The sequence below is a fragment of the Ictidomys tridecemlineatus genome, chromosome 8, assembly GCF_052094955.1.
Source record: "Ictidomys tridecemlineatus isolate mIctTri1 chromosome 8, mIctTri1.hap1, whole genome shotgun sequence".
In the NCBI taxonomy this organism is placed as follows: Eukaryota; Metazoa; Chordata; class Mammalia; order Rodentia; family Sciuridae; genus Ictidomys; species Ictidomys tridecemlineatus.
The window spans coordinates 27857882-27880750 of NC_135484.1; the positions used below are offsets into that span (position 1 = coordinate 27857882).

Sequence of the window (22869 nt, forward strand, 5' to 3'; positions counted from 1 at the left end):
CACTTTAGCTGTTCAGAGGAACTGGTGTTTGACCAAGGATTTGAAGGACCATAAAGTTTACGGTTGGAAGGAAGTATTCTGGACAGAGGTAGCCCGTGTCAAAGTTCAGAGTGATTTTAAAGCCAAACCAAAGAGTTGGGCAGGGAAACTAACAAGCTGTCCTGGTTTGTTTTGGGGGAAGCTGTCTCTGGAAATAGTGAATATGATAGATTTGAAGAGGTACAAGAAGCCTGGAGAGGCTGTACTGCATGTGAAAGATTGTTCTGATATAACAAGATAGTTTTGTTGTTTGTGTTGAGTTAGGGTGGAGCATCCATGAGGGAGGAGGGGAGGAAGACCTTGGCGTTTCTAATTTCATAGGCCATTTTGTCTGTGAAATCTATTACCAGAACACACCTCATTTGCCAATTTGGGGTAGGGAGGAATGTGCAGATAATGACTAAAGGTTATGCGATGGATCTAACTGAGTACTCAGGTGGAAATTGGAGACAAGCAGAAATAAATATAGAAGCAGTATTGCGTAGTAACCTAGTATAAGCTTTGGAATCAGAGCTGAATTAAAATCCCAACTCTGATTCTTTTGGACCATTATTTAATTTCTTTATATCTTTTTCCTCATTTGCATTTCAATTCCATTTTGTCTGGTAGTAATATATTAACATTTATTATATTTTTGTTTGTCTAATAGCTATTTGTGCCATCTTTATTTTTATGCTTTATTTGACACCTTGTTTTTTTCCCCCTTCCCTCCAGTACTGGGGATCAAAGCAGGGCCTCTGGATACTAGGCAAGAGCTCTACCATTGAGCTGCCTCCCCAGGTCTTAGCTTCGTTTCTTTTCAACAGCATAGCTGGGTACTTTTGGTTTTAGCCCAATCAAAAAACTCAGTCGTGATAGTCTTGGTTTTATTTCTTCTGGCTTTGTTTTTTTTAACTTCCACCCCCACCATCCAGCTGGAATTCTCATTTCTTAGTGAGAAAACATACAAACTTGCTGGGCTAGTGGTGTTCTTCAGTAATCCCAGTACTTTTTGAGGTTGAGGCAGGAGCATCACAAGTTCAAAGTGACCTCAGCAATTTAACAAGAGCCTGTCTCAAAAAAAGGGGAGGGAGGAGCTGGGAGTGTAGCTTAATAGTAGAACATTGCAAGTTCCACCAAAAAAAAAAAAAAAAAAAGGTATGTGCAAGAAAAAACACAACTTTAGAACAATCTATCATCTATAGAGAATATTTTAAAGTACTACAACTCATAGAATAAATTAACTTTCAATTCTTATTAAAATATTTAAACCTTTTATGTGTTAGCCTTCATTTTAAAAGATAACATAATCTATACTTAGCAACTCATCCTAGCACTTACCAGCATGCTCGGAAATAACAAGAAAGTGCTATTTGCTATTTCAACATTGTTTGCCTATTCTCTGTATGACTATTTACATACAGATAATTGTTTAAAGAAAGTGTTAATAGGATCTTCACTTCCTGGTAGAAAACAGAAGTGGAACAAAAGTTTGTCTATGGAAATATTCTTCCTTGAAAGATTATTTGGGGGAAAAACAGTTATTGCTATAATGATGTCTAGTTCTGTTGTGATTTTATAGTATAGCCTTAAGAACTATCTTTAATTTTCTGAGTCAAAATAATGATTATAATGATGATAGTTATGTTAAACTTCACTAAGTGACTAGTAAGTAGAGAACTATTCTAATATTTTAAGTGTAATTATTCTATTAATCCTCACAGTGAATCTGAGGAAGGTCCTGTTTTTATCCATAACTTACCCTGACAGAACTGATCCCAGGGAGGTTAAGTAACTTACCTGTGACCATACTGGCTGGGAAAGTAGCTCAGTGGTAGAGTGCTTGCCTAGCATGTATGAGGATTCAACCTCCAGCACTGCACAAAATAAAACTATGATAACTATTACCATTCTGTCTCGGTGGAGGTCATACCAATTTATATTCCCACCATAAGCATAAAAAAAAGATTTATACTCTGAGACAGGCATAGTGACGCACATTCATAATCCTTATTGACTTGGGATGCTAAGTCTAGAGAATTGCAAATTCAAGGACAACCTTAGCAACTGAGCAACTTAGCTAGGCTAGTACTCTACCCCAGCCCTATATCTATCAAAATTTTTACTGTATATTCCCTCTGACTCAGGAGTTCTACTTGTTCATGGACACACCCACATATTTACACAGAGATTTAGGATAATGTGTCATTCAAAATTTGAATTAGGTTATAAATTGGTTTTAGCATTTTACTATCAATCAACAGTTAACCGTTTATATAAAATTAAGTGCACAAACAGTGAAACAGTATGTAGCCATTAAAAGGTGTTGTTAGATTCGTGTTTTAATGTGTTGCTACAAAAAAAGATCTCTAAGAGATGTTAAGTGAAGACAGCAAGAGCAGATAGTAGGTATACTGTGGTTCAATATGTGTGGGGTACATTTCTCAAAAGATGGAAATGGAATATAAGAGAGTCTGGGGTGGGAGGAAGACAATCGTTTTATCTTTTACTATTCTGTACCGTTTAAGCTTTAACAAGATCTATTACTGCACATCTACCATTTTACATGAATTTAAATGTGTAGCATCATTAAAAGCCTGCTGTTAAGGTAATCCCATGTAGAAAATCCAGAAGGTATTTTGTGCATGAGTATGTGTGATCAAAGTAAGTGCATCTAGAGGAAGTCTCAGAATTATGTTCCTTGTCGGTCAACTTTTAAGGTGTGTTCTCAGTGTCTTTTGTTTATTCAGGCATTTAGTAAATATTGCACTCAACACTTAACTATGCTTTTTCTTGAAGTAAATTTTAAACTTGAGCCTGGGAATTTTTTCAGAACAATGGACTTTAAAATTGGAAGGAACAGCCAGGCGAGGAGGCACAAACCTGTAATAACCAGTGGCTTGGAAGGCTGAGGCAGGAGGATCACTAGTTCAAAGCCAGCCTCAGCAGAAGCAAGGTGCTAAGCAACTCAGTGAGACCCTGTCTCTAAATAAAATACAAAAATAGGGCTGGGGATGTGGCTCAGTGGTTGAGTACTCCTGAATTCAATCCCCAGTACCTGTCCCCCAACACACAAAATAAATTGGGAGGAACCTAGAAGATGAGTTACCTCATCCAAAGCAAGAGAAGACTGAAATCTAAATGGACAGACACATCTGTCCATCACTTGGCTGTTTGGAAAACCGGGCCTCTCATGTGCCAGTCCCAGCTCTCCCCATGTACCAGCAGAATGTTAGAAGGACAATTCACCTCAGATTTGTTGCCTTTTCTTTCTGCTGAAGTTACTTCAGATCTTTTTTAGTAGATTTGTGTCCTCAAATGATTAACTTTGGAAGGAATTAATGCTATCAGAAATGTGCTATCAGAAATATTCTGAATTTCTATTTTGTCTTTTAAAAAGCAACATTTTTATTTATATGCCATAAGATTTATGCTCTAAATTTTGTATGGACACTTTTGCCTACAGTCTTCCTTCCTTCCTTCCTTTTCTTCCTTCCTTTCTCCCTTCTTCCTTCCTTCCTTCCTTCCTTCCTTCCTTCCTTCCTTCCTTCCTTCCTTCCTTCCTTCCTTCCAGGGATTTACCCCAGGGATGCTTTTACTGCTGAGCTCTATCCCCAGCCCTTTTTATTTATATTTTATTTTGAGCCAGGGTCTCACTAAATTTCTGAGGTTGACCTTGAATCTGTGATCCTCCTGCCTCAGCCTTTCAAGTCACTGAGATTACAGGCATGTGTCACCATGCATGGCCCCATTGTTGAACAGCGTTTTTGTTTTGTTCGAGGTATCTGGGATGAAACCCAGGGCCTTGAGCAAGCTAGGCAAGTGCTATGCCACTAAGCTACCATCCCAAGCCTTTTCATTTGTTTGATTTTAAGACAGGGTCTTGCTTGTGTTGCTGAGGCTCACCTTGAACTTGTGATCCTCCTGCCTCAGCCTCCAAAGTGGCAGGGATTACAGGGTTGTGCTGCCACTCCATACCTGAACAGTGTTTTTTGAATAGTACTTTTCACCTGGCTGTGGATAGGCTTAGGTGTTATCTAAGTATATCATGAGCTCCTCAGACACCAGGTCAGCTGCCTACCTGGTGCCTCAGGTGGCACTGCTGACAGTGTGATAAACCTTTGAGGCACTTAATATATCCTTTTTATTTAAGTATTTTCTCCCACATCCTTTTAATTCTTCCAGAATACCAAAGCTATGTTGAAAGGAATGTAGTCCTAGACTAGAGGATATCACATTTTTAAAAAAGGGACAGATTGTACTATTGATTTTGAGGGCATTCTGTCAATTTAAAGATTAAACCCAGAGCATGTGGGTTCCCACAGGGTAGAATTCAATGCATCTTCTCTGACCTCCTTGTTGGCATATTAAATTATCCTGAAAACTAAGGGCACTTGTAGTGTGCTCTTCTTGGGAATCTGAGGAAAGCAAAGGCTAGACTTGGTCAGTGCAAGACCACAGACCCATGTTTGTTAAATGTAGACCACTCAGCCTTACAATTCGCAGTTTAAACCTGCCTGTTGGATCTCCGTTTTGCCCCATGTAGCCGCTCGAGAAATCGTCTGGTTAGAAAAAGAAGAGCGAGCCAGACAGCACTATGAAAAGCACTTGGAAGAGCGGAAGAAGAAGCTGGAGGAGCAGCGGCTGAAGGAGGAGCGCAGGAGGGCTGCGGTGGAGGAGAAGCGGAGGCAGAGGCTGGAGGAGGACAAGGTGAGTGCCCCTCCAAGAAGGACATGGGAGGTTCCTGTTTGCAAGATGCCGTGCTCTTCTGTGGAGCTTTGCAGTCAGGTGCTGGGATGCAATGGTTTCCGAGTAATCATCGGTACCTGTGGCCAAGGTGCTAGGGAGGGCGGGTGTGGGAATCAGGTGGAGAATGGGTGGTTATTATTGCCATGGGAACTTGAAAAGCCCCGTTTCTCTGGTCTCCACCTCTGATTTATTAATGTTCAGTTCATCTCATCTGTCCTGAAGTGTTAAGAATACTCCAAATAATTGGGTTTCAGTATAACCATTTATAACCATCTTCATATAGACGTCTCATTACTTAACCTTACCTTAATATCTGTTTTTGCACAAATGGAAATTGAGATTCAGAATGGTGAAGTCACACAGATTATATAGCTCACTGATTTGTGGACTCGGGATTATGTACATCCTTAGATTGGGAACTCCTTTTTTAAAATATGGTACCAGCCAGGCACAGTGGTGTACACCTATAATTCCAGATACTGGAGAAGCTAAGACAGGAGGATCACAAGTTCAAGGCCTGCCCAGGCAAATTAAGGAGAACTTGTCTCAAAATAAGATTTTTTAAAGGGCTGGGGATGTAGCTCAGTAGTAAAGTGGCCCTGGGTTTAGTTTAGTACAAAAATTTAAAATGAGATAACATAGGGGGCTGGGGATAAAGCGGAGTCATACAGTGCTTGTTCAACATGTTCAAGGCCCTAGGTTTGATCTCTTGCACTGGGGGAAAAAAAAAAAGTGGTAGTGTATCTTTTAAGCATCCATTTAAAGCCCAGACATACACTGCCAGGACTGAGTGTGTAGAGAACAGCATCACACCCAGAAGCAAGGATATTTGAGTTCCTGCTGTATACCAAGGGCTTTATGATATTCCTACCTTCAGGCAAGGTGTAGACATCAGCAAGTAGCTTAGCAGTGGTGGCATGGAGGGTTAGGTAGTGCCCCTCACTCCACTCTGCTTAAGTTGTAAAAATTTCAAACAATCTGGTTGAATCTAACCGCTGGCTCCTCTGTTCCGTTTCAGGAACGTCATGAAGCAGTTGTACGACGTACAATGGAAAGGAGCCAGAAGCCAAGGCAGAAGCCTAACAGGTGGTCGTGGGGAGGCTCCCTCCAAGGGAGCTCTGGCATCCACAGTGCAGGTAAACACCCAGAGGCCACTTTAAAGCATCCTTTTTGTTCTTTCCCTGGATGGTAAAAGTGCATATGCTTCTTTTTTCTAAATCTGTTTGCAAAACAAAAAATCCTTCTGAAATCATTAAACTGTCATTAAATCTTCCTCTCTTTGAGGATAAGAGGGTGATGGAGGTAAGAAGATAAGGTCTTGTCCCTTAACATGAACTACTTTTCTCATGTGTTACAAAATTCCTTAAAGAAGAATCTGTTCAACGTTACTAAAACTAACTAGTCTTAACTCTGTTTTAGTCATTTATTTGCATAAGTGTTAGAAGGATTATGGAGCAAGTTAACCCATATCTTTTATGGAGTAAGTTAACCTATATTTTTTATGGAGTAAGTTAACCTATATTTTTTAGGAGTAAGTTAACCCATTTTATCTTTTTCTCTAGAAGAATCATAGTAATACAGATCAAAATTGACACTGAGTTTGTGCATTCTGACCCTAAAGTGTACATCACACTAATTCTTTGATAGAAAGTATGCAGCTGTTTAAGAAAAGCTAGAAATAGTAGTAGAGGTCTAAGCTATTTCTTCCTTCAATGAACATGAGATCATAACAAAATTAGACTTAGTGAAAGGCTTAATGCTTGTACTGTAAATTCAATACACCTTGAATTTTACATAGTATTTCAGTTCTTGTTCATTTGTGTCTATTTATTTATTTATTTATTTATTTATTTTGAAAATCATGTCTTACGTTCTGTCCCCAGGTGGTTTTGTTGAGTCATCATTCACCTTTCTCGATTTAGCAGGCCTGGACCACCACTTCACAGCTTTGGGTGGTACTAGAAAATCTGGTACAAATATCCCTATGATTGCTAACTGCCTGGCTGTAGCTGGCACCGCAGCCCTAGGGCCGGTCCATTGATAGCTGAGCCATCACTATGTAGTCATGATGCATGCTTGCTGTCCTCCTGCATAGACCTCATCAGGGATTGGCACAGCATTTCTTAAGTGTGGTAATATGACTCAGGTGACTTAAAGGTGTTGAAATAATTACATGTGGCATGTTTGCTTTCTCTTCAAATGACCACTTTGGATAAAATCTTTTTTAAATGTTTTTTCAAGGCTGGAGATATAGCTCAGTGGTAGTGGGCTTGACTAGCATGCTCGAGGTCCTGGGTTAAATTCCCAGCACCATCCAAAATTTTAAAAAAAGAAAAAAATTTGAATTTAGCCAAAAAATTATCTGGGACCAAAGTACATCCAGTTTAGCTCTCCACACCCTCTTTCCTTACTGCTGTAACCACTTGCAGTTTTATCCAAGAAACTATGAAGTTTTATTTGTTTGTTCTCTTCTGTTTCATTCCAAATGTTCTGTGGATCTTCTGTAATCCTTTGATGAACATCACCATAGTTTACTGTCCCATAACAGTGAAACAAATTCAAAAGCACTTCTCCCCCTTTGTTCTTCACCAACCTGAGGTATTTGGTGGAGCACATATCAAATTTGTGACCATAGAGATCATTTACATGTGATGTTTCATTCTAGGGAGAGTTTTGCATATATATTCCATGCAGAAAAAAATTGTCATGGCATCATTTTTAGAATCTTATTTGTTTTTTAACCTGGCTTCATGCTTTACACATGTTTGACAGAAATCCACCCTGTTAATAGATTGTCCAACATTTTTGAGGTAAAATAAAGCTTCTTAGCCTTAATTCTTGCTTCCACACTCAGAAGTTAAAATATGACCTTCTTTTCCTGCCACTCAGGACAAAATAAACTGGTGCTGCATTTGTGAACTGTTAGATAAAATCTATTTTTATAAGAGCTGTGAATTAGAGCAAATTACTGCTCTATTTGAACACAGACGTTTGTCTAAAAATAATTGGAATTTGCTGAAGTTCTTAGAGACTAGAGCTTGATCTGGAGAGCAACAGCTGGGTCTCATTCCAAATACACTTCACTTTTACGGCAATGCCTGAGGCAGGACGCCTCCTCGATATTTACTGACCAACAGATAGATCCTAGAGCCTGTCTGCATGAAAATTAGTGTCTTATACAACTGCTAGCACATCTATTAGCACCAGTCTAAAAATTTTATACTTTTGAAAACTGATTCATTATAAATCCTTTTGTGAATTTTCTTTTGTTCAGTGAGAAAAAGAAATTAATAAAAGTTGTCTTACATATCAAGTCAGAAAATACATTCATGGCATAGTTCAGTAATTTTAACCATTAGATGTTTTACCATTCACAGCATTTTGGAGGGATAGGAAGACCTAGTCTAGCTAATTTTTTCCTTTTACTCTGAAACAGAAGTGAATTTTTTTAATACGCTATGGAGAATCTGCCTGAAGATAGGCATGCATATGATATAATTTACCTCCAACTGAAGCTTATTGTATAAAGAGCAGTACCAGAAAATATGTCGCTATCGAATTACCTGGAAGTGGCTTTCATTCTCCTTCCTTGTGCCCATCATGAGGATGTTCCTTTTAATGTTTTCCCTAAATGTTGTCATCGTTGGGACAACCCCAAGAACCTCACTTACATTTACAGTTAAGTGTAAATGTAAGACACGGAAATGGTGTGTGACGTCTTTTTTTTTTTTTTTAATAAAATCATTTCAACCATATGAATAAATCCCAGTTGAAAATAGAAATCCATAGCCAGGTGTGGTGGCACATGCCTATAATCCCAGCAGCTCAGGAGGTTGAGGCAGGAGGATCACAAGTTCCAGGCCAGCCTCAGCAACTTAGCAAGGTCTATGCAACTTAGACCCTGTCTCAGAATTAATAAAGGGTTAAGGATGTGGCTCCGTGGTAGAACACCTCTAGATTCAATTCCCTTTACCAAGAAAAGAAATATGTGATGCTAATGGAAGACTTGCTTATCACCAGTACATCATCCATAGTAGTCAAAAACTTATTCCTTGGGGGAATTTTTTTGCACAGTGTTTACTGCCGCAGTTCATTAGACCAATGGGAACTGAGTTTTGAAGGGTCTGCCACAAGGAACGTCTTTGCTTTTGTTTTAGTTTCCAACAATAGAAAATAAAACACAACAAAACTTCTTTAACTTAAATTATTTTAGATCAGAACATCCACTTTCCTCCTGGACACATTTATGATGAGAGTTTTAGACTTTTATTATAGGTAATATTATTTGGGGAATATAACTTGTGCTGACAAGCATGATTACAACTTGGTTCCACTGTACCAGCAGCAGTTTAACAGAGCTGACTTTTGTCTTTTATGTGGCTACTTTCCTTTTGACTTGAACTTTAAGAATTATTTTTAAGTTATTTCCAGGATGAACAATAGTACTCATCAGCTTACAAAGAATTCTTATTTTAATTACATTGCTATTGATTTTGTTGGGCAAGTTTTTGCCCTGATTATCCATTTGTAGGCCACACTAAGCTCATGGGGCACTAAAGTGTGGTTATTCGTAGACTTTTATGAAAGAAAGGATGTATGGCCATCCTTTCCACACCAAGAGCATTTCTTTGTCTTTCTTGTTCTTAAAACCATTCTTCTTTAATGAACTGTAATGCCTGGCTGTTTTTTTTTTTAAAAGCATCAACAGCTAAACAGAATCTGCTGTGTTTTTTTCCCAGTGTTTGCAGTATATTTTACCAGCACCATCACCACCCTATCGTTCCTACCTTCAGAAATGATGAAGCCATTCACTTTATGGTCCTCTCTTTGCTTCATAGTCTGTTATTTTCATAGCTCTTTATTGGCCCTCCTTTTGTCTTCATTCACTTGTTATAACAGTATCCTTGAGTTTCAAACTGGTGCACTGAATATTTATTCTGTAAGAAAAAAAAATGAATTTTATTTCTAGCCTTTAAGTTACCTTTAGCTTGTCCACTTAAAAAACTGTGCTATTATGAAAGATCTAGAAATAGAGCTGAAAGCATCCAATGCTAGTTTCTCCTTCCATCAGTGAGCTAGGAAAATTGCAATCCTGCATGCTGGCTGTCAATTAGCATTATCTCCATTTGTTTTAGATCCAGACAGGAGGTCAGTTTCCACCATGAATCTTTCGAAACATGTTGATCCCGTCATTAGCAAGCGGCTCTCCTCCTCATCTGCAACTTTACTAAATTCTCCAGATAGAGGTACAGTCAAAAGGAAAACAAAAAAAGTGTTATGTTATTTACTTAATGCTTTTTTTTTTCTGGATGTTTACAGATGAAAATAAGCATCTGAAGTTGCTTTCCCTACGTTTCTTAAATAGGAAGAAAAAAACTTCAGAGTAAAAAAGCAATAAACGGCTGAACAGAATTTTCCTTGCGACAAGAACTTTCTCATTTTAGAACGTGGCTGAATGATTGCATTTAGCAGTGATGAAATCGGTGCTGCTCTCAACTTTTTAGTAGATGAGTTTACAGCTCCAGAAATCACCCACTTATCCACCAAAATGCAAATGGTCTTTGTTATGAACATTTCTTTTACTTCAATCATATTGTCTATGGCTTTTCATCTGTACCTTGGGAATTCCAGGCTCTGACTTTCCAAAGGAAACTTTAAATGATTCACGTTGGTAGATTTCATTTTGCTATTTATTTCCCACTTAACCAAGCATGCCTTTCTTATGTGTGTGATTGGTTTTTGGTACTCATTCATTTACTCCTGGGGATTTGACCCAAATTCAACAATATCATCATCATTACAGCCTCCTGAAAAGTTCAGTAATCATATAATCCTTCAGTTAACATCTTGGTTTTAAGTTTTATTCATCCTATGGATTTACAGTACATGAATGTTGAATTATTTATAAAGTAAAAGTCTTATTTTTCATATATCATGGAAGGAACAATAAGCTTTTAAGATAAGCTACTTGTTTTACGTGGCTAAAATGATTTTAAATAAAACCAAAGAATTACTGTGCAGTATAAAAGCACATAATTGTTAAAAATTACAAGTTATGGTTACCTCAAGTACTTTATGAAGAAACTGGGAAAGTTTCAGTGTTTATAATCTTTAAAAAATGTAACGTGTGCATGTTCTGTATGTGTGTATGTGTATTCATATATTTTGTATTGTATAAAACTTATGATATTATTGTAATGTACAATATTATGAGTATTGATGTTATTTCATAATTAATCTCAAAAAGTGATAAATGTTGGAACTACTTCCTATTCTTTCCTTTCTAACCAAAACCTTTCCTTTAAAAAAAACAAAAACAATTTGTGTAAACCAATATTAGACATACAGTCAAATTAGGGGCCTTTTGTGTTAAAGTGTTAATTAAATTTTCTTAGCTGGGCATGGTGGCACGTGCTGTAATCCCAGTAATTTGGGAAGCTGAGGCAGGAGAGCAAGGCCAGCCTCAGCAACTTGGCAACATCCTATCTCAAAGTAAAAAATAGAAAGGACTGAGGATGTAGTTCAGTGGTAAAAAACCCCTGGGTTCAGTCCCCAGTACTGCTAACCAACTAACTAACTAAATAAATAAATAAAATGTCTTTCACAAATATCCTTTATTTTCAAACTTGCTCCCTTAATGTAATGTAAAATAGAACACTGAATGCTATTCTTATACTTGTCTATTCACCTTTGGAATGGGTCACATTATGAGCTTTTTAACTTCATACTTTTTTGGTGCCAGGGATTGAACCCAGGAGTGCTTAATCACTGAGTCACATCCCCAGTCCCACAATCAGGATTTTATAGTTCTTTCATCTTAAGTCTGACTTACTTGCAAAATTAAGGTGAGGATTGAGACAGGTAGTAAACTGGTCAATGTCCTGTCCACATCTCTGTGGAATGACAATGTTGAATTATCTTTCTTGATTAGAAATAAGATGATATCTTATGGATTCTATATGATAGTAACTAATTGGATAGTCTTAAGATAATATCTTAGAAATCATATTACCTAGATCATCTGTGCCTAGATCAATCATCTGCAGCAGTTGGGATAATATTCTCTCAGGGGTTGAGAGTCTGACTTAATGTCCCACAGGCTAATTACTGTAGAAGAGTGATTAGAATGAAATCCCCAGCTCCTTACTGTACAGCTGCTATGCTATGTCTTCAGTTCTCCCCCTTCCTGGGTGTCCTTCCTGAGGTTACTTCTGTGCTTTTTTTTCTTTAGATATGTTAGAAATTATCTAGTAAGCCAGCATCTCAAAATTAAAACTAAAAAGAGCTGGGGATGTAGCTCAGCGGCAAAGTGTTTCGGGTTCAATCCCCAGTACAAAGAAAAAAAGAATTGGAATTAAGACACCAGGGTAAAGGAACGTTCAATAACCAGTTTACATCTGGGGCCAGGAAACTGCTCCTTGAATCCTGGTGCAGGACAAGAAAGCTGAACATTAAGCTGTGCTAGGAGAAGCAGAGGGAGAGCACTGAATTTGAGAGTTTTGCTTCTCTGCCTGCTTTTCAAAAAAAAAAAAAAAAACTGTAAATGAGTTCCTGGCCTACCTGATCAGAGATGCCCAGAAGGGCTCTCTAGGGTATAGAAAATTTTTTGTTTTGTTTAAGTTAGACAAAACCCACATTTGGACAGTGAGAGGCTTAGGGTCTTTCAGTAAGAATAGAAGTTATTTTGAGTTTGAATTTCTCTAATTTATAAATATTTCTTATTTTTTACCCTTTTTTGAAGTTATGCCTTATCATCTCATTAAAAAGTATGCTTATTGCTGGGCACAGTGACACATGCCTATAGTCCCAAAGACTCAGGAGGCTGAGGCAAGAGGACTGCAAGTTCAAGGGCAACCTCAGCAACCCTGCCTCAAAATAAAAGGCTGGTATGTAGCTCAGTGGTAGAATGCTACTGAGTTCAATTCCCGCATACCATAAAAAGAAAGAAAGGAAGGAAGGAAGGAAGAATATATATATATATTCAATATATATATATATATATACACATACATACACACACACACAGAAAATATATATATATATATACATATACATATATATATACACATATATATGTGTATATATATATATATACACATACATACACACACATATATATATATACACACATACATACACACACACACACACACACACACAAACATACACATACTGAATTAATAAATTAGAAACCTTTGTAGACAAATATGTCAAGAGGTTATATGCTTCTCAGTCTTAAAACTGATTTAAAATGAGGATCTGAAGCCATCAAGACTGATTGACAACTGAAATGCATCCTAACAGTTCTATTGGTTATTAAATATATTGAAACATTGTCATATCATTTAATAAATAGACATTTCCCCAAATGTATTTTCACAGGCGCTCCAAAGCTAGTGGAGGCCAGTCACAGGTCTGTACCTATGTCCTATAGATTTTTGAAATACTTTGATTATCTGAATATAGTGTTACATGGACTAAGAAGACTACCTGGCTTTAAGGAAAACTGATTATTAAAGATTTCTAAAATTGCTACAGAATGTTGATATATTTCCATTAAAAGTACATATCACCTGGAGCCAGTCATGTTGGGGCACAGCTGTAATCCCAGCCACTCAGGAGGCTGAGATAGGAGAATCGCAAGTTCAGGGACAGCCTCAGAAATTTAGCAAGACCCTGCATCAGAAAACAAAAATGAGGATGTAGCAAGATGGTAAAGCACCCTTGGGTTCAATCCCAGTACAAAACAAACCCCCAAAGCCAGTGTATGTCACTTTTTTGATTTTTTTATTTAATTTTTTGGTTGTTGTAGGTGGACACAATGCCTTTATTTTTGTTTGTTTATTTTTTATGTGGTGCTGAAGATCAAACCCAGTGCCTCACCCATGCTAGGCAGGCACTCTGCCACTGAGCCACACCCCCAGCCTCTATATATCACTTTTTAAGCTACCCACTTAACCAGTTCAAAAAAGAACAATGGAAAGTTTGAACAGAATAAGAATGAAATTGTCTACTTTTTGCTTAAAATTAGTCAATATACTTTTCCCCTAGAATAAACATTAGAGGACACATTGGTGGACCTCAAGACAAATTCTGCCCAGAGCATTGTTATCTTTAACCTGAGCAGTGCTTTTTCTTGCTTTAATTAAAATTGATTGCTAATATTTAAAATATAAAAGACTTCATCTAACATTTAGTTTTCCTCCTAATATATAAAATATATATATATAATCAAAATTTAAGTGTTTAAATAGGGCCAGTACCATAGAGTTCCATGAGTGCCAATGCCTCTTCAGCTTTTTAATCTTAAAATCAGGACTCTGTAGGTGGAAAAGAACAATGAACTAACTGTCCTTTGTGAGCACCTACTACAAGGTTATCTCTCCTCTGGAAGGCAGTAGGTGTGAGTGTGGTACATGTTGAAGCCTGATTCCTCTAGCACCATCTTTTATTCAAAGTGTTAAGATTTGCTTACATCAAAGTTAAAGTGGGCTCATAATGATCTTAATTTGAAGCAAATTCGGTCATTGAAGATAGAGATTCAAAGAAGTAGGGTAGTTGAACTTCTTAATAGAGAAAAGAGAAAAAGACATCTTTTCCATGATCCTTCATCTCTGCAGTTTTAAGCTACAGGCATTCAGTAGTTTTTCTAAGAAAAGGAAGTATTCATCTTTCTTTCCTTTCCCATCCATTGAACATATAGTTCTGTCGAAGATTTTTAGTTTATCCTAATCCCTTTTCTTCCATTGCTTTTATTCTGAGAGTGTGTTCTAATTTTAGGTTGCATTATCCTATTTTGTTGTTCCATACACTCTCACTACCCTACTAGTTGATGATAGTACTTCCCCATGGTGCTTTCTACTAACTTTAATGATTGCAATTTCTATAGCAGATCGTTTTCATTAACGTCTTAATGCCAGATAATAATTAATTTTACCAAAAAGACTTCTAAAAAAACAGAAAATCCAATGAATAATTCACTAATTCTTAAATTCATTAGAGCTTTCATCAAAATAGTCACTCTTTTTAAAATAAAATCAGGTAATTAGGGAACTGACTGGAAGTTGATTCTTCCTTCCAAATAGAAGCAAATATTTTATACTTAGCAGTATGTGGCTTTTGTTATCTAAAAATGATTTCCTAGAATTTAAGTGCCCTTCCAAACACCTGCTCCAGAGGCAAAGGAGTCTTACATCTGAGGTTTATGAATAGAAGTGACCTTGTCAGGCAAAGACTTTCAAGTGACTTAAGGGTGCATTGTAAAACAGATTAGAATGTAATGGTATTTGTAGAAGTTTGCAAACTTCTTTACTAGTATTTTTGGAAAATACCTTCTATATTTTCATGTGCTATCATTGGAAGCTAACATAAAAGCAAAGAAAATAACTTATAATTAGCATGCATTTCCTAACCATGGCCTTGCTGGGCCCCAGTATAATGTGAAGCCATATATTGTTGCATTATTTTAACTTTGTTTTCGAGATTCTTCAGGCACCCACTACTAACTGTCAAGATTATGCTTATGTTGAATTTTGGCTTTTCTGTTTCATTTTATCTTGCTTCAGCCTTAGCCTTAATCCTCAGCCAAAATTTTTATATTGTTGCCAAACAGGGATGTGAAAACACCTGGCTTGCTGAATGGAAAGGTCAGAAGGAGTCCCATGCAGAAATTTGCATGAGTCTTCATTTTATTATCTAACCCCATCCTCCAATTGCTCACATAGTGATTCATGGAGACCTAGCATAGTCTAACAGGAATGTTCTCTATATTTTGTATAAATCTGGTTTTTCATTCCTGCCAACAGCTCTGTTGGGATTTATTATTCAAGGTACTTAGGAAGCCCTGTGGCTGAGGTGTGTACCATCAGTCCATTGCCCATCCAGATGTCCATCTGATAGGTCTACCCCGGAATTGTTCATATGTGTCAAAACAAATGTAGTTGGATGATATTTCTGTTTTGAGACCTATTGACTACTAAAGGAGAGTGATTGACAAAATCTGCAACTAAACTTCTTAAGAGGCTACTGTAAAATTAACCTTAGTGGAAAAGCTTTGTGGAGCAGCTGCTACTCTTGGAAATTGTTTCTGTTTCTCTGACTTATGGCCAGCTGTCCTCCCTGGAGAGCCTGGTGTCTCACAAAGACCAGGCCTATGGAGCTGATAGGTATGATGTGGTGCGCCCCCTTGACCCTGGAAAGAATGTTTCTAACATCTTACTTATGTGGTGACGTTTAGCTCGCCGCCTGCAACTCAGCCCCTGGGAAAGCAGCGTTGTTAACAGACTCCTGACGCCCACACACTCGTTCCTGGCCAGAAGTAAAAGCACAGCAGCCTTGTCTGGAGACACAGGTAAAGCCGTCCAGGTGGAACTCTCCTGGTGAGGTAAAGTCCTCCTTGCAGAGCCTATCTGCACTGCTTACCTCTATTTTTCCTGATGTGTGCTTCCCTCTGCTCCGGTGGAATTGTTAGTTAGGTTGGTTTCATGCCCCTGGCATTGTTTCCTCTTACTGTCCACCTTAGCATCTTATGTGGACACCAGTCACCAGGCAGACAGAGGAAGCCCCTCTGATCAAACGGCTTCAGCTTGCTCTGCTCTTTAGGCTACCAGAATAAAAGTATCCCTTACCTACCATTCTTTCTACCCTTGTATCTCAGCATGTGATCAGAGATAGACATGATTTAATATTTAATACCAATATGTGGACTCAGGAATAAAATCAAAGCACAGACCTGTTATTTAAGCACAGAGTTTTGTAATGTGGCTGTGGTTACTGCTTATCCTTCCTGCCAGTCTCTCGTGTGTAATCTAGGAACAGAACCCTTACAGACTCTAAAGAGTTGTGGAGAAGGATAATTAGCATGTGTAGAATATAATTGTAAAGTCATATTCATTGAAAATATGTAGAATATACCTACTACAGGCTATTATAATTCTCTACTTTTTCAAATATAAAACATGCTGAATGAGCCAATTGGCTCATTCGCTTAATGAGAAATTAGTATACAGCTTCCATGTAGTTGGTAAGAAAATTCTACATTAGGCTTTTGGTATCACTACTCCCATGGTGAGTTGATTTAGATTTTCCCAAATCTCTTTGGGTATAGTTGGTGCATCTGTGTAACCCATCTAGCCCTCATCTTTGACACTCAGGAAATTGTGTACCCTCTTTCAAAAATTACCTTTAAAAATTCTTTATCTCTGCAGCCTACTCATGTGCATTAACTAACTTTACCAGTAATAATCCTTGGTGCTTTATGGGGTCTTTCATCTACAGTGCCCAATGAGCTAATGAGCATCGACTCTGCTTCTCATAGCACCCCTGGAGTCAGTCTAGGGAGCAGGCATGGACATTCCCAACTCCCACGGAAAGCAAGTGTACTTGCAATAAAAGACTTTTACCAGAGCCGCTTAAAAAGTGGGTGGACTAGATCTTAAATGTGCTCACCTCTCCCTCTTCAAAACCATATGGTGTTTTGTGTCCGGCTGTGCAATCAACCAGCTGGACCACAGTGGTTTTTTTTTTTTTTCTTTTTCTGTAAAATATTTTTTTTTTGGAGCTGTCATACTACATTTAAGACTTTTTGGAAGGAAAAGTATAGTAATCTCAAGATAGTATATACCTATGATTCACAAGTCATGAAAGCTTTTCTTCATGTTGAAGAACATGTCAGACTGCTTCTCTTATCCTGCTTCACGGGATCTCCGTAGTTTATGACCATCCATCATGCATCCGAACCTCCACATTGTATGCCATGCTCTGCTTAAAGACTGCCTCAAAGCTAGAAAATTATCTTCGCTGTTTCTGTCATCACTAACTTTTGCCAATTCTTTAGCTCTTCCTCTAGTCTTCCAACACCATCTTCATTTTCCACCCAATTTACTCACCCGCCTGTCTTCCCACCTTGTTCTTCATTGTTACGCTCAGTCAAGGTGCTTTCTATCTGCAGATTGGCTCTTTACTTTGCTGCTGTTCTGTTTTCCTTTTCAACAAAAAATATTTTTTTTTAAAGTGTGTAATAGCGCATAGCCTTACTGAGTTACCTGTTTTGTTAGTCTATTCCCTAGATCTTTGTCACTTTTTGCATTGATGTGGCTTATGTTTAATGAATCAAAACTCTTGATTTTTACAAAAATTTCCATTTGTAATTATATGTACATACGTCTTCCAGTTGTCTTTTCAAAGACACTTTTTTTTGTTACACTTATTTTTCCATGTATCTCGTTGATTATTATTTTCTGCCTTTCCATCTTAGTTTGTCTCTTAACTTCCTCTTATTCTCAATTGCCTTTGGCAAAAGGAGGAGCTACATCCATAATAGGGGTTACACTAGTAGATGAAAACCACTGTTCTTACCTCTAGGGTGTTTGGTTATTGCTGACTCTCTAAACAGGGAATAGAGCCATTGAGAATTAAAATCCAGGTCTCATGCCTCTCCTTTGCAGCCATTACTGTAGGTTGACTTCTCCATGAGTGTGTGGGGGGGGGGGGACGGTGGAGAACATTTAAAATATATGTGACTAATTAGTGAACTCAGAATTAAATAAACTGGTACATGTAAAATGGTTAGAAGATACAGTAGGCCTTCCGTGTTAATATTATATTATGCAAATTTTCTGTTCTCTGTGCTGCTCTCCAATCACTTGAACTGTATTATCATTGCTTGGCACCCACTATTTCATATAGAAGATCTTGAATGGGTTAAATTAATACACACTTATTACCAGCCTTAGCAACTTAATGAGACCCTGTTCAAAGCAGAAAAAAAGAGGAGGGGCTGTGTGATGTAGCTCAGTGGTAGAACACCCTTAGATTCAAACACCCCATACTGCAAAAAAAGAAAAATTATTTCCATACAGTTTCCCCTGTGATTTAAATAAAGAAAAAAAAAAGCACAAAATGATAAGAGGTTTTCCTTCCCTTCCTCACAACACAAATCCATCCTTCACAGTAAATTAAGGTCATAAGTAAAGTTTTGTGTTGTTTCCCATGTGATATGCACATATTCCTTTAAGAACCAAGGGAATGCAAAACATTTTAGTTTATCCTGAAGAAATAGAATCCTTTTTTCAGATGATGCAAAAAGAGAGTACAGTTTCTAGTCTATTACAATTCACTGATAACTAGAAGATACTACAAGGCATTAAATAAAAGAACACATTAATAAAGATGCAGTCTAGGGCTGTGGATGTAGCTTAGTGGTAGAGTGCTTGCCTAGCAAGCATGAAGTCCTGGATCTGATCCCAATACTGCCAGTAGGGAGGCAATCTGATCAACTTTCTGACTCCAGATTAAATCAAAATAACAAACATTTTAAAACTCTAATTCTAGAATTAATAATTTTAACTGGGCATGGTAGCACATAATTGGGCATGGTAATCCCAGTGACCTAAGAGGCTGAGGCAGGAGGATCACGGCCTTCAGGCCAGCCTGGGCCACTTAGAAGGTATTAAAAAGGCCTAGAATGTAGCTCAGTGGTAGAGAGCTCCTATGTTCAATCTCCAATACCATACACTCTCTCTCTCATGAATATATATATGGAGAGAGGCAGTAAGTACCTCAGATTTGCCTTTTGAACTTTGGGCTATTTTGTTTTTGTTGTTTGTTTTGGGGATTGAACCCAGGTTATTTTATTTCAAGACAGTCTCACACTAAATGGCCCAGGCCGACCTTTAGCTTTCAGTCCTCCTGCCTCAGCCTCCTCAGCAGCTGGGATGGTAGGTGTGCACCACTGTGGTGGGTGTACTTTTGAGTGTTTAACTTACTAATACAGTTAACATTTGGCTGGCCTGACACAGTAATCTCAGTCAGCACCTCTCCATCTCTCTCTCCCCACTCTCTCCCTCCCCATCTCTTCCCCTCTCCCCCTTCCCACCTCTCCCCTTCTCTCATGCCAAGTTTGAACCCAGGGCTTCATGTGTGCTAGGCAAGTGCTCTACCACTGAGCCACCTCCCCAGCCTCATGCTAGTCTTTTTTATAAAGGGTTGCTACTATCAGGCTAGAGTTAGGTAAAGTAATTTTATAACCTGGTCCAAATGCATTTTTTTTTTCTGGAAAGCAGCATTTCTGAATGAGAGCTGAAAATGGACCTTGAACTTTAGTGCCCCCACTTTTGATATGTATGTGGTGTTAACATACATTTCTTTAAATCATTATTTCTCAGAATAACTTGATGAATGACAGTGTTCCTTTGAAGGTGAATGGTCAGAAACTATGCAGATTTTCAAAAAACTTTCTATCTTGAGTAAAAAAATGTAAAAGCTACTCATGACTCAATGTTATTTTTGGCCATCTTAACATATTTATGTTCTTTTCACCATTTTAAGTAGTTACAGCCCATCTTCCCATAAGTTCTGCTGCTGCTGCTGCCTATGAAATATTAAATGCCTTTGCTTTTGGAAAAACCCAGAAGCATGTGTTGGTTTGCCTTTAAATAGATAATACATTTACAGAATTCTTTTCTGGAAATGATTACTTATTCCTATAACAAGTCTTAGCACCTGGTAAGACTTGGTCATTTAACATGCTTAAAATTCAGATTCTTTCCCCCTGCAACTGGCTGTTGAACTTGACCCATGAAATAGTTGTAGTTTATCTTGCTTGCCTGATTGCATGCTTCTTCTCTTTCTACCTTTTTTTTCCATCTTAAGGATGATTAGAAAAAATCTGATTGCAAGCTAGTCATATAAAAATCACCTCATATCATTAATGCAACATTTTACCAGAACCATTTGTTCAAAGGAATGTCAGATCTTGGCTCTCTATAACAACTAGATTATATCTACATCTTTAACCAGCATTTAAATAGGCACATAACTAGAAGTACAGTCAGATTTTTCACTTGGACATGCCTTTCTTTGGGGGCCATAATAAACTCACAGGAAGTAAGGAGAGTTGAGTGTAATTGTTCGAGGGCACCTTTAGGTAATAACATCTTCTTCCTACTTTTCTCTCTGTCTCTGCTTGGCTCCTTTTCCTGAACCTGCTTTTGGCTTTCTTCACCTGTTCTTCTGGCACTCTTGTGTGTAAAACCAATCACCTGCACCCTAGTTATCCCCATTTGTCCTCGTTCAGCATCTTGCAGCCCCATCATCATGCCCTACAAAGCTGCACACTCTAGAAATCCGGTGGACCGACCAAAACTCTTTGTAACACCACCCGAGGGCTCTGCGCGCAGGAGGACCATTCATGGCACATTGGTGAGTAGCAGTTGGGAGTGGACTGGCGAGCCTGGGAGCCAGTTCTTTCCTGTGCAGAGTGGATACTGCCCAAGGTGTGGTATGGTTATAAGACAGGGTGGCCATGACACTCAGCATCCCATTCATCACAAATCTAGCTGGCATTTGGTACTGCACACACCCCTCTCCCCACATGGTCCCACTTCTTCCCCACTTGAAATATTGCTTTCCCTAAAATTTGAACATGAAGATGAAAATGGATCTTTGTTCAAGCATATAAGTGCCTGACCTATCCTGCTGGGGACTCTCTACAAATAAGTGCAATGGCCAGGCATGGTGGCACACACCTGAGGCAAGAGGATCGCAAATTTGAGGCCAGCCTTGGCAACTTAGGAAGACTCTCAGGAACTTAGCAAGACCTTGTCTCAAAATAAAAACTAAAAAGTACTGGGGTAAAGCCCCTGGTTTCAATCCCTCAAACCAAAAAGTAAACAAGTGTAATGCCAGAATTCCTTCATTTTTTAAAGTAGGTAAACCAAATGGCCTTTGCAAGGAAAATGGGCCTGAACTGCTGCCCCCTTTAATCCCAGTCACATCCAGAAACCTGCAGAATTCCAAGTGTGGTTCAGTAAGCATTGAGATAAGGAATTTTTATCCTGCTTAACTAACCCCTGTCAATGCCCACATCTTTAAATACAGTGAAGAATATTTTGAAAACACTACTTATTTGCTAAGTAACCAATTCTTGAAAGGCTGTTGGCCTGTACTATGAACTCAGATTTTGCATGTGAGGAATATAATTTGTGCTTGTTATTACTGGCAAGGTGACTAAGCTAATATAATTTTCATCATGCTATAAACAGCACTGAGGTAATTTATGTCTTCAGTAGTCTTTCTTCATCTTTGTTTTAAACTGTACTTATTTGATACCACTCAAAGATCATTGGTCTATGGCCTTAAGATACTGTACTTTAGTATACAAGGCACTAGATTGTACTTTAGTGTCACTAGACACTAATCCACCAGCTCTCATTGCCTCTGTCCTGTGATCATAGTACGATCCTTGTAATGAATGGCTGGAAGAATTTATTTATAATCTCAACTTCCAGAGCAATTCAGATGAATAAAGCTGATGGATACTTAAAAGGATTTTGCTCAGAGGGTAATTTGAGGGTTGTGAGAGCCTTGATGGCTTTTCTGGTGGCAATTTTCTTTCAAGCCCCTTCAGGCATCAGTGTTAATTTATGATGAAGTCAGACCGGAAGCCATTAGAGTCAAAGGTGAAACTACCTTTGATGTTTGTGGAGTTTTAGTTTATTAGCGTTTTGGTACACAGAGATCCTGGCCGTGGATAAAATGCAATATCAAAGCAACAGCTTTGGATGCTTATCAGACAGGGGAAAAGGGCATTTACCAAAGGAAAAGTATCTGGTTATAGGTAAAAACTGAAATTAACCATCTTTGAGGGGAGGTGGAAGGTTGAGCCTTGGCTACCAAAATGAATGAGGTGGTTCATCATAGCCTGATCCAGAGCTTTGGTGGGTTTTTCTTTTTAATGCCTTCCTCTATGTAATGAACCTTCTTTTCACCTCCTTACAACCAAATATTTAGACAAATATGTGTTGCCAGAAAATGACTGGTGGAGCCAAACTGTGGAATTGAGTGGTGACTACCACCTTGAGCCCTTGAAAAGTGGCAATGACACTGATAGGCTGTATTTTTAATTTTTACAGAATGTTTAATTATGGTTAAAAATCCTACTTAACATAATCATTTTTAAGATGGTGTCAAGTATATTCACAGTATAGTGCAACTAATTTCCAGAACTATTTAAATCCTGTGCATCCGGACCCATTATGCATATTGAACGTTGCATTTTCCCTTCCTCCCCTATCCCTGGCAACTATCCTTCTGTTTCCTTTT

At 38.2% G+C, this 22869-nt stretch overlaps 1 protein-coding gene across 16 annotated transcripts in view; it reads left to right on the forward strand.

Annotated features, from left to right (window-relative positions):
* Map7 (microtubule associated protein 7) overlaps nucleotides 1–22869 on the forward strand; it is a 172273-nt gene that overhangs the window by 126946 nt on the left and 22458 nt on the right. For 4 of the 16 annotated variants that reach the window (XM_078019066.1, XM_021729438.3, XM_021729443.3 and 1 more), the window contains exons 4-9: nucleotides 4565–4728; nucleotides 5786–5903; nucleotides 6651–6737; nucleotides 9903–10013; nucleotides 16004–16117; nucleotides 20819–20967. In XM_078019066.1, coding sequence (XP_077875192.1) covers nucleotides 4565–4728; nucleotides 5786–5903; nucleotides 6651–6737; nucleotides 9903–10013; nucleotides 16004–16117; nucleotides 20819–20967 — 743 coding nt within the window. The remainder of the gene's footprint in view (nucleotides 1–4564; nucleotides 4729–5785; nucleotides 5904–6650; nucleotides 6738–9902; nucleotides 10014–16003; nucleotides 16118–20818; nucleotides 20968–22869) is intronic. The other 12 variants (XM_078019069.1, XM_021729445.3, XM_021729450.3 and 9 more) reach the window with 9 other exon arrangements.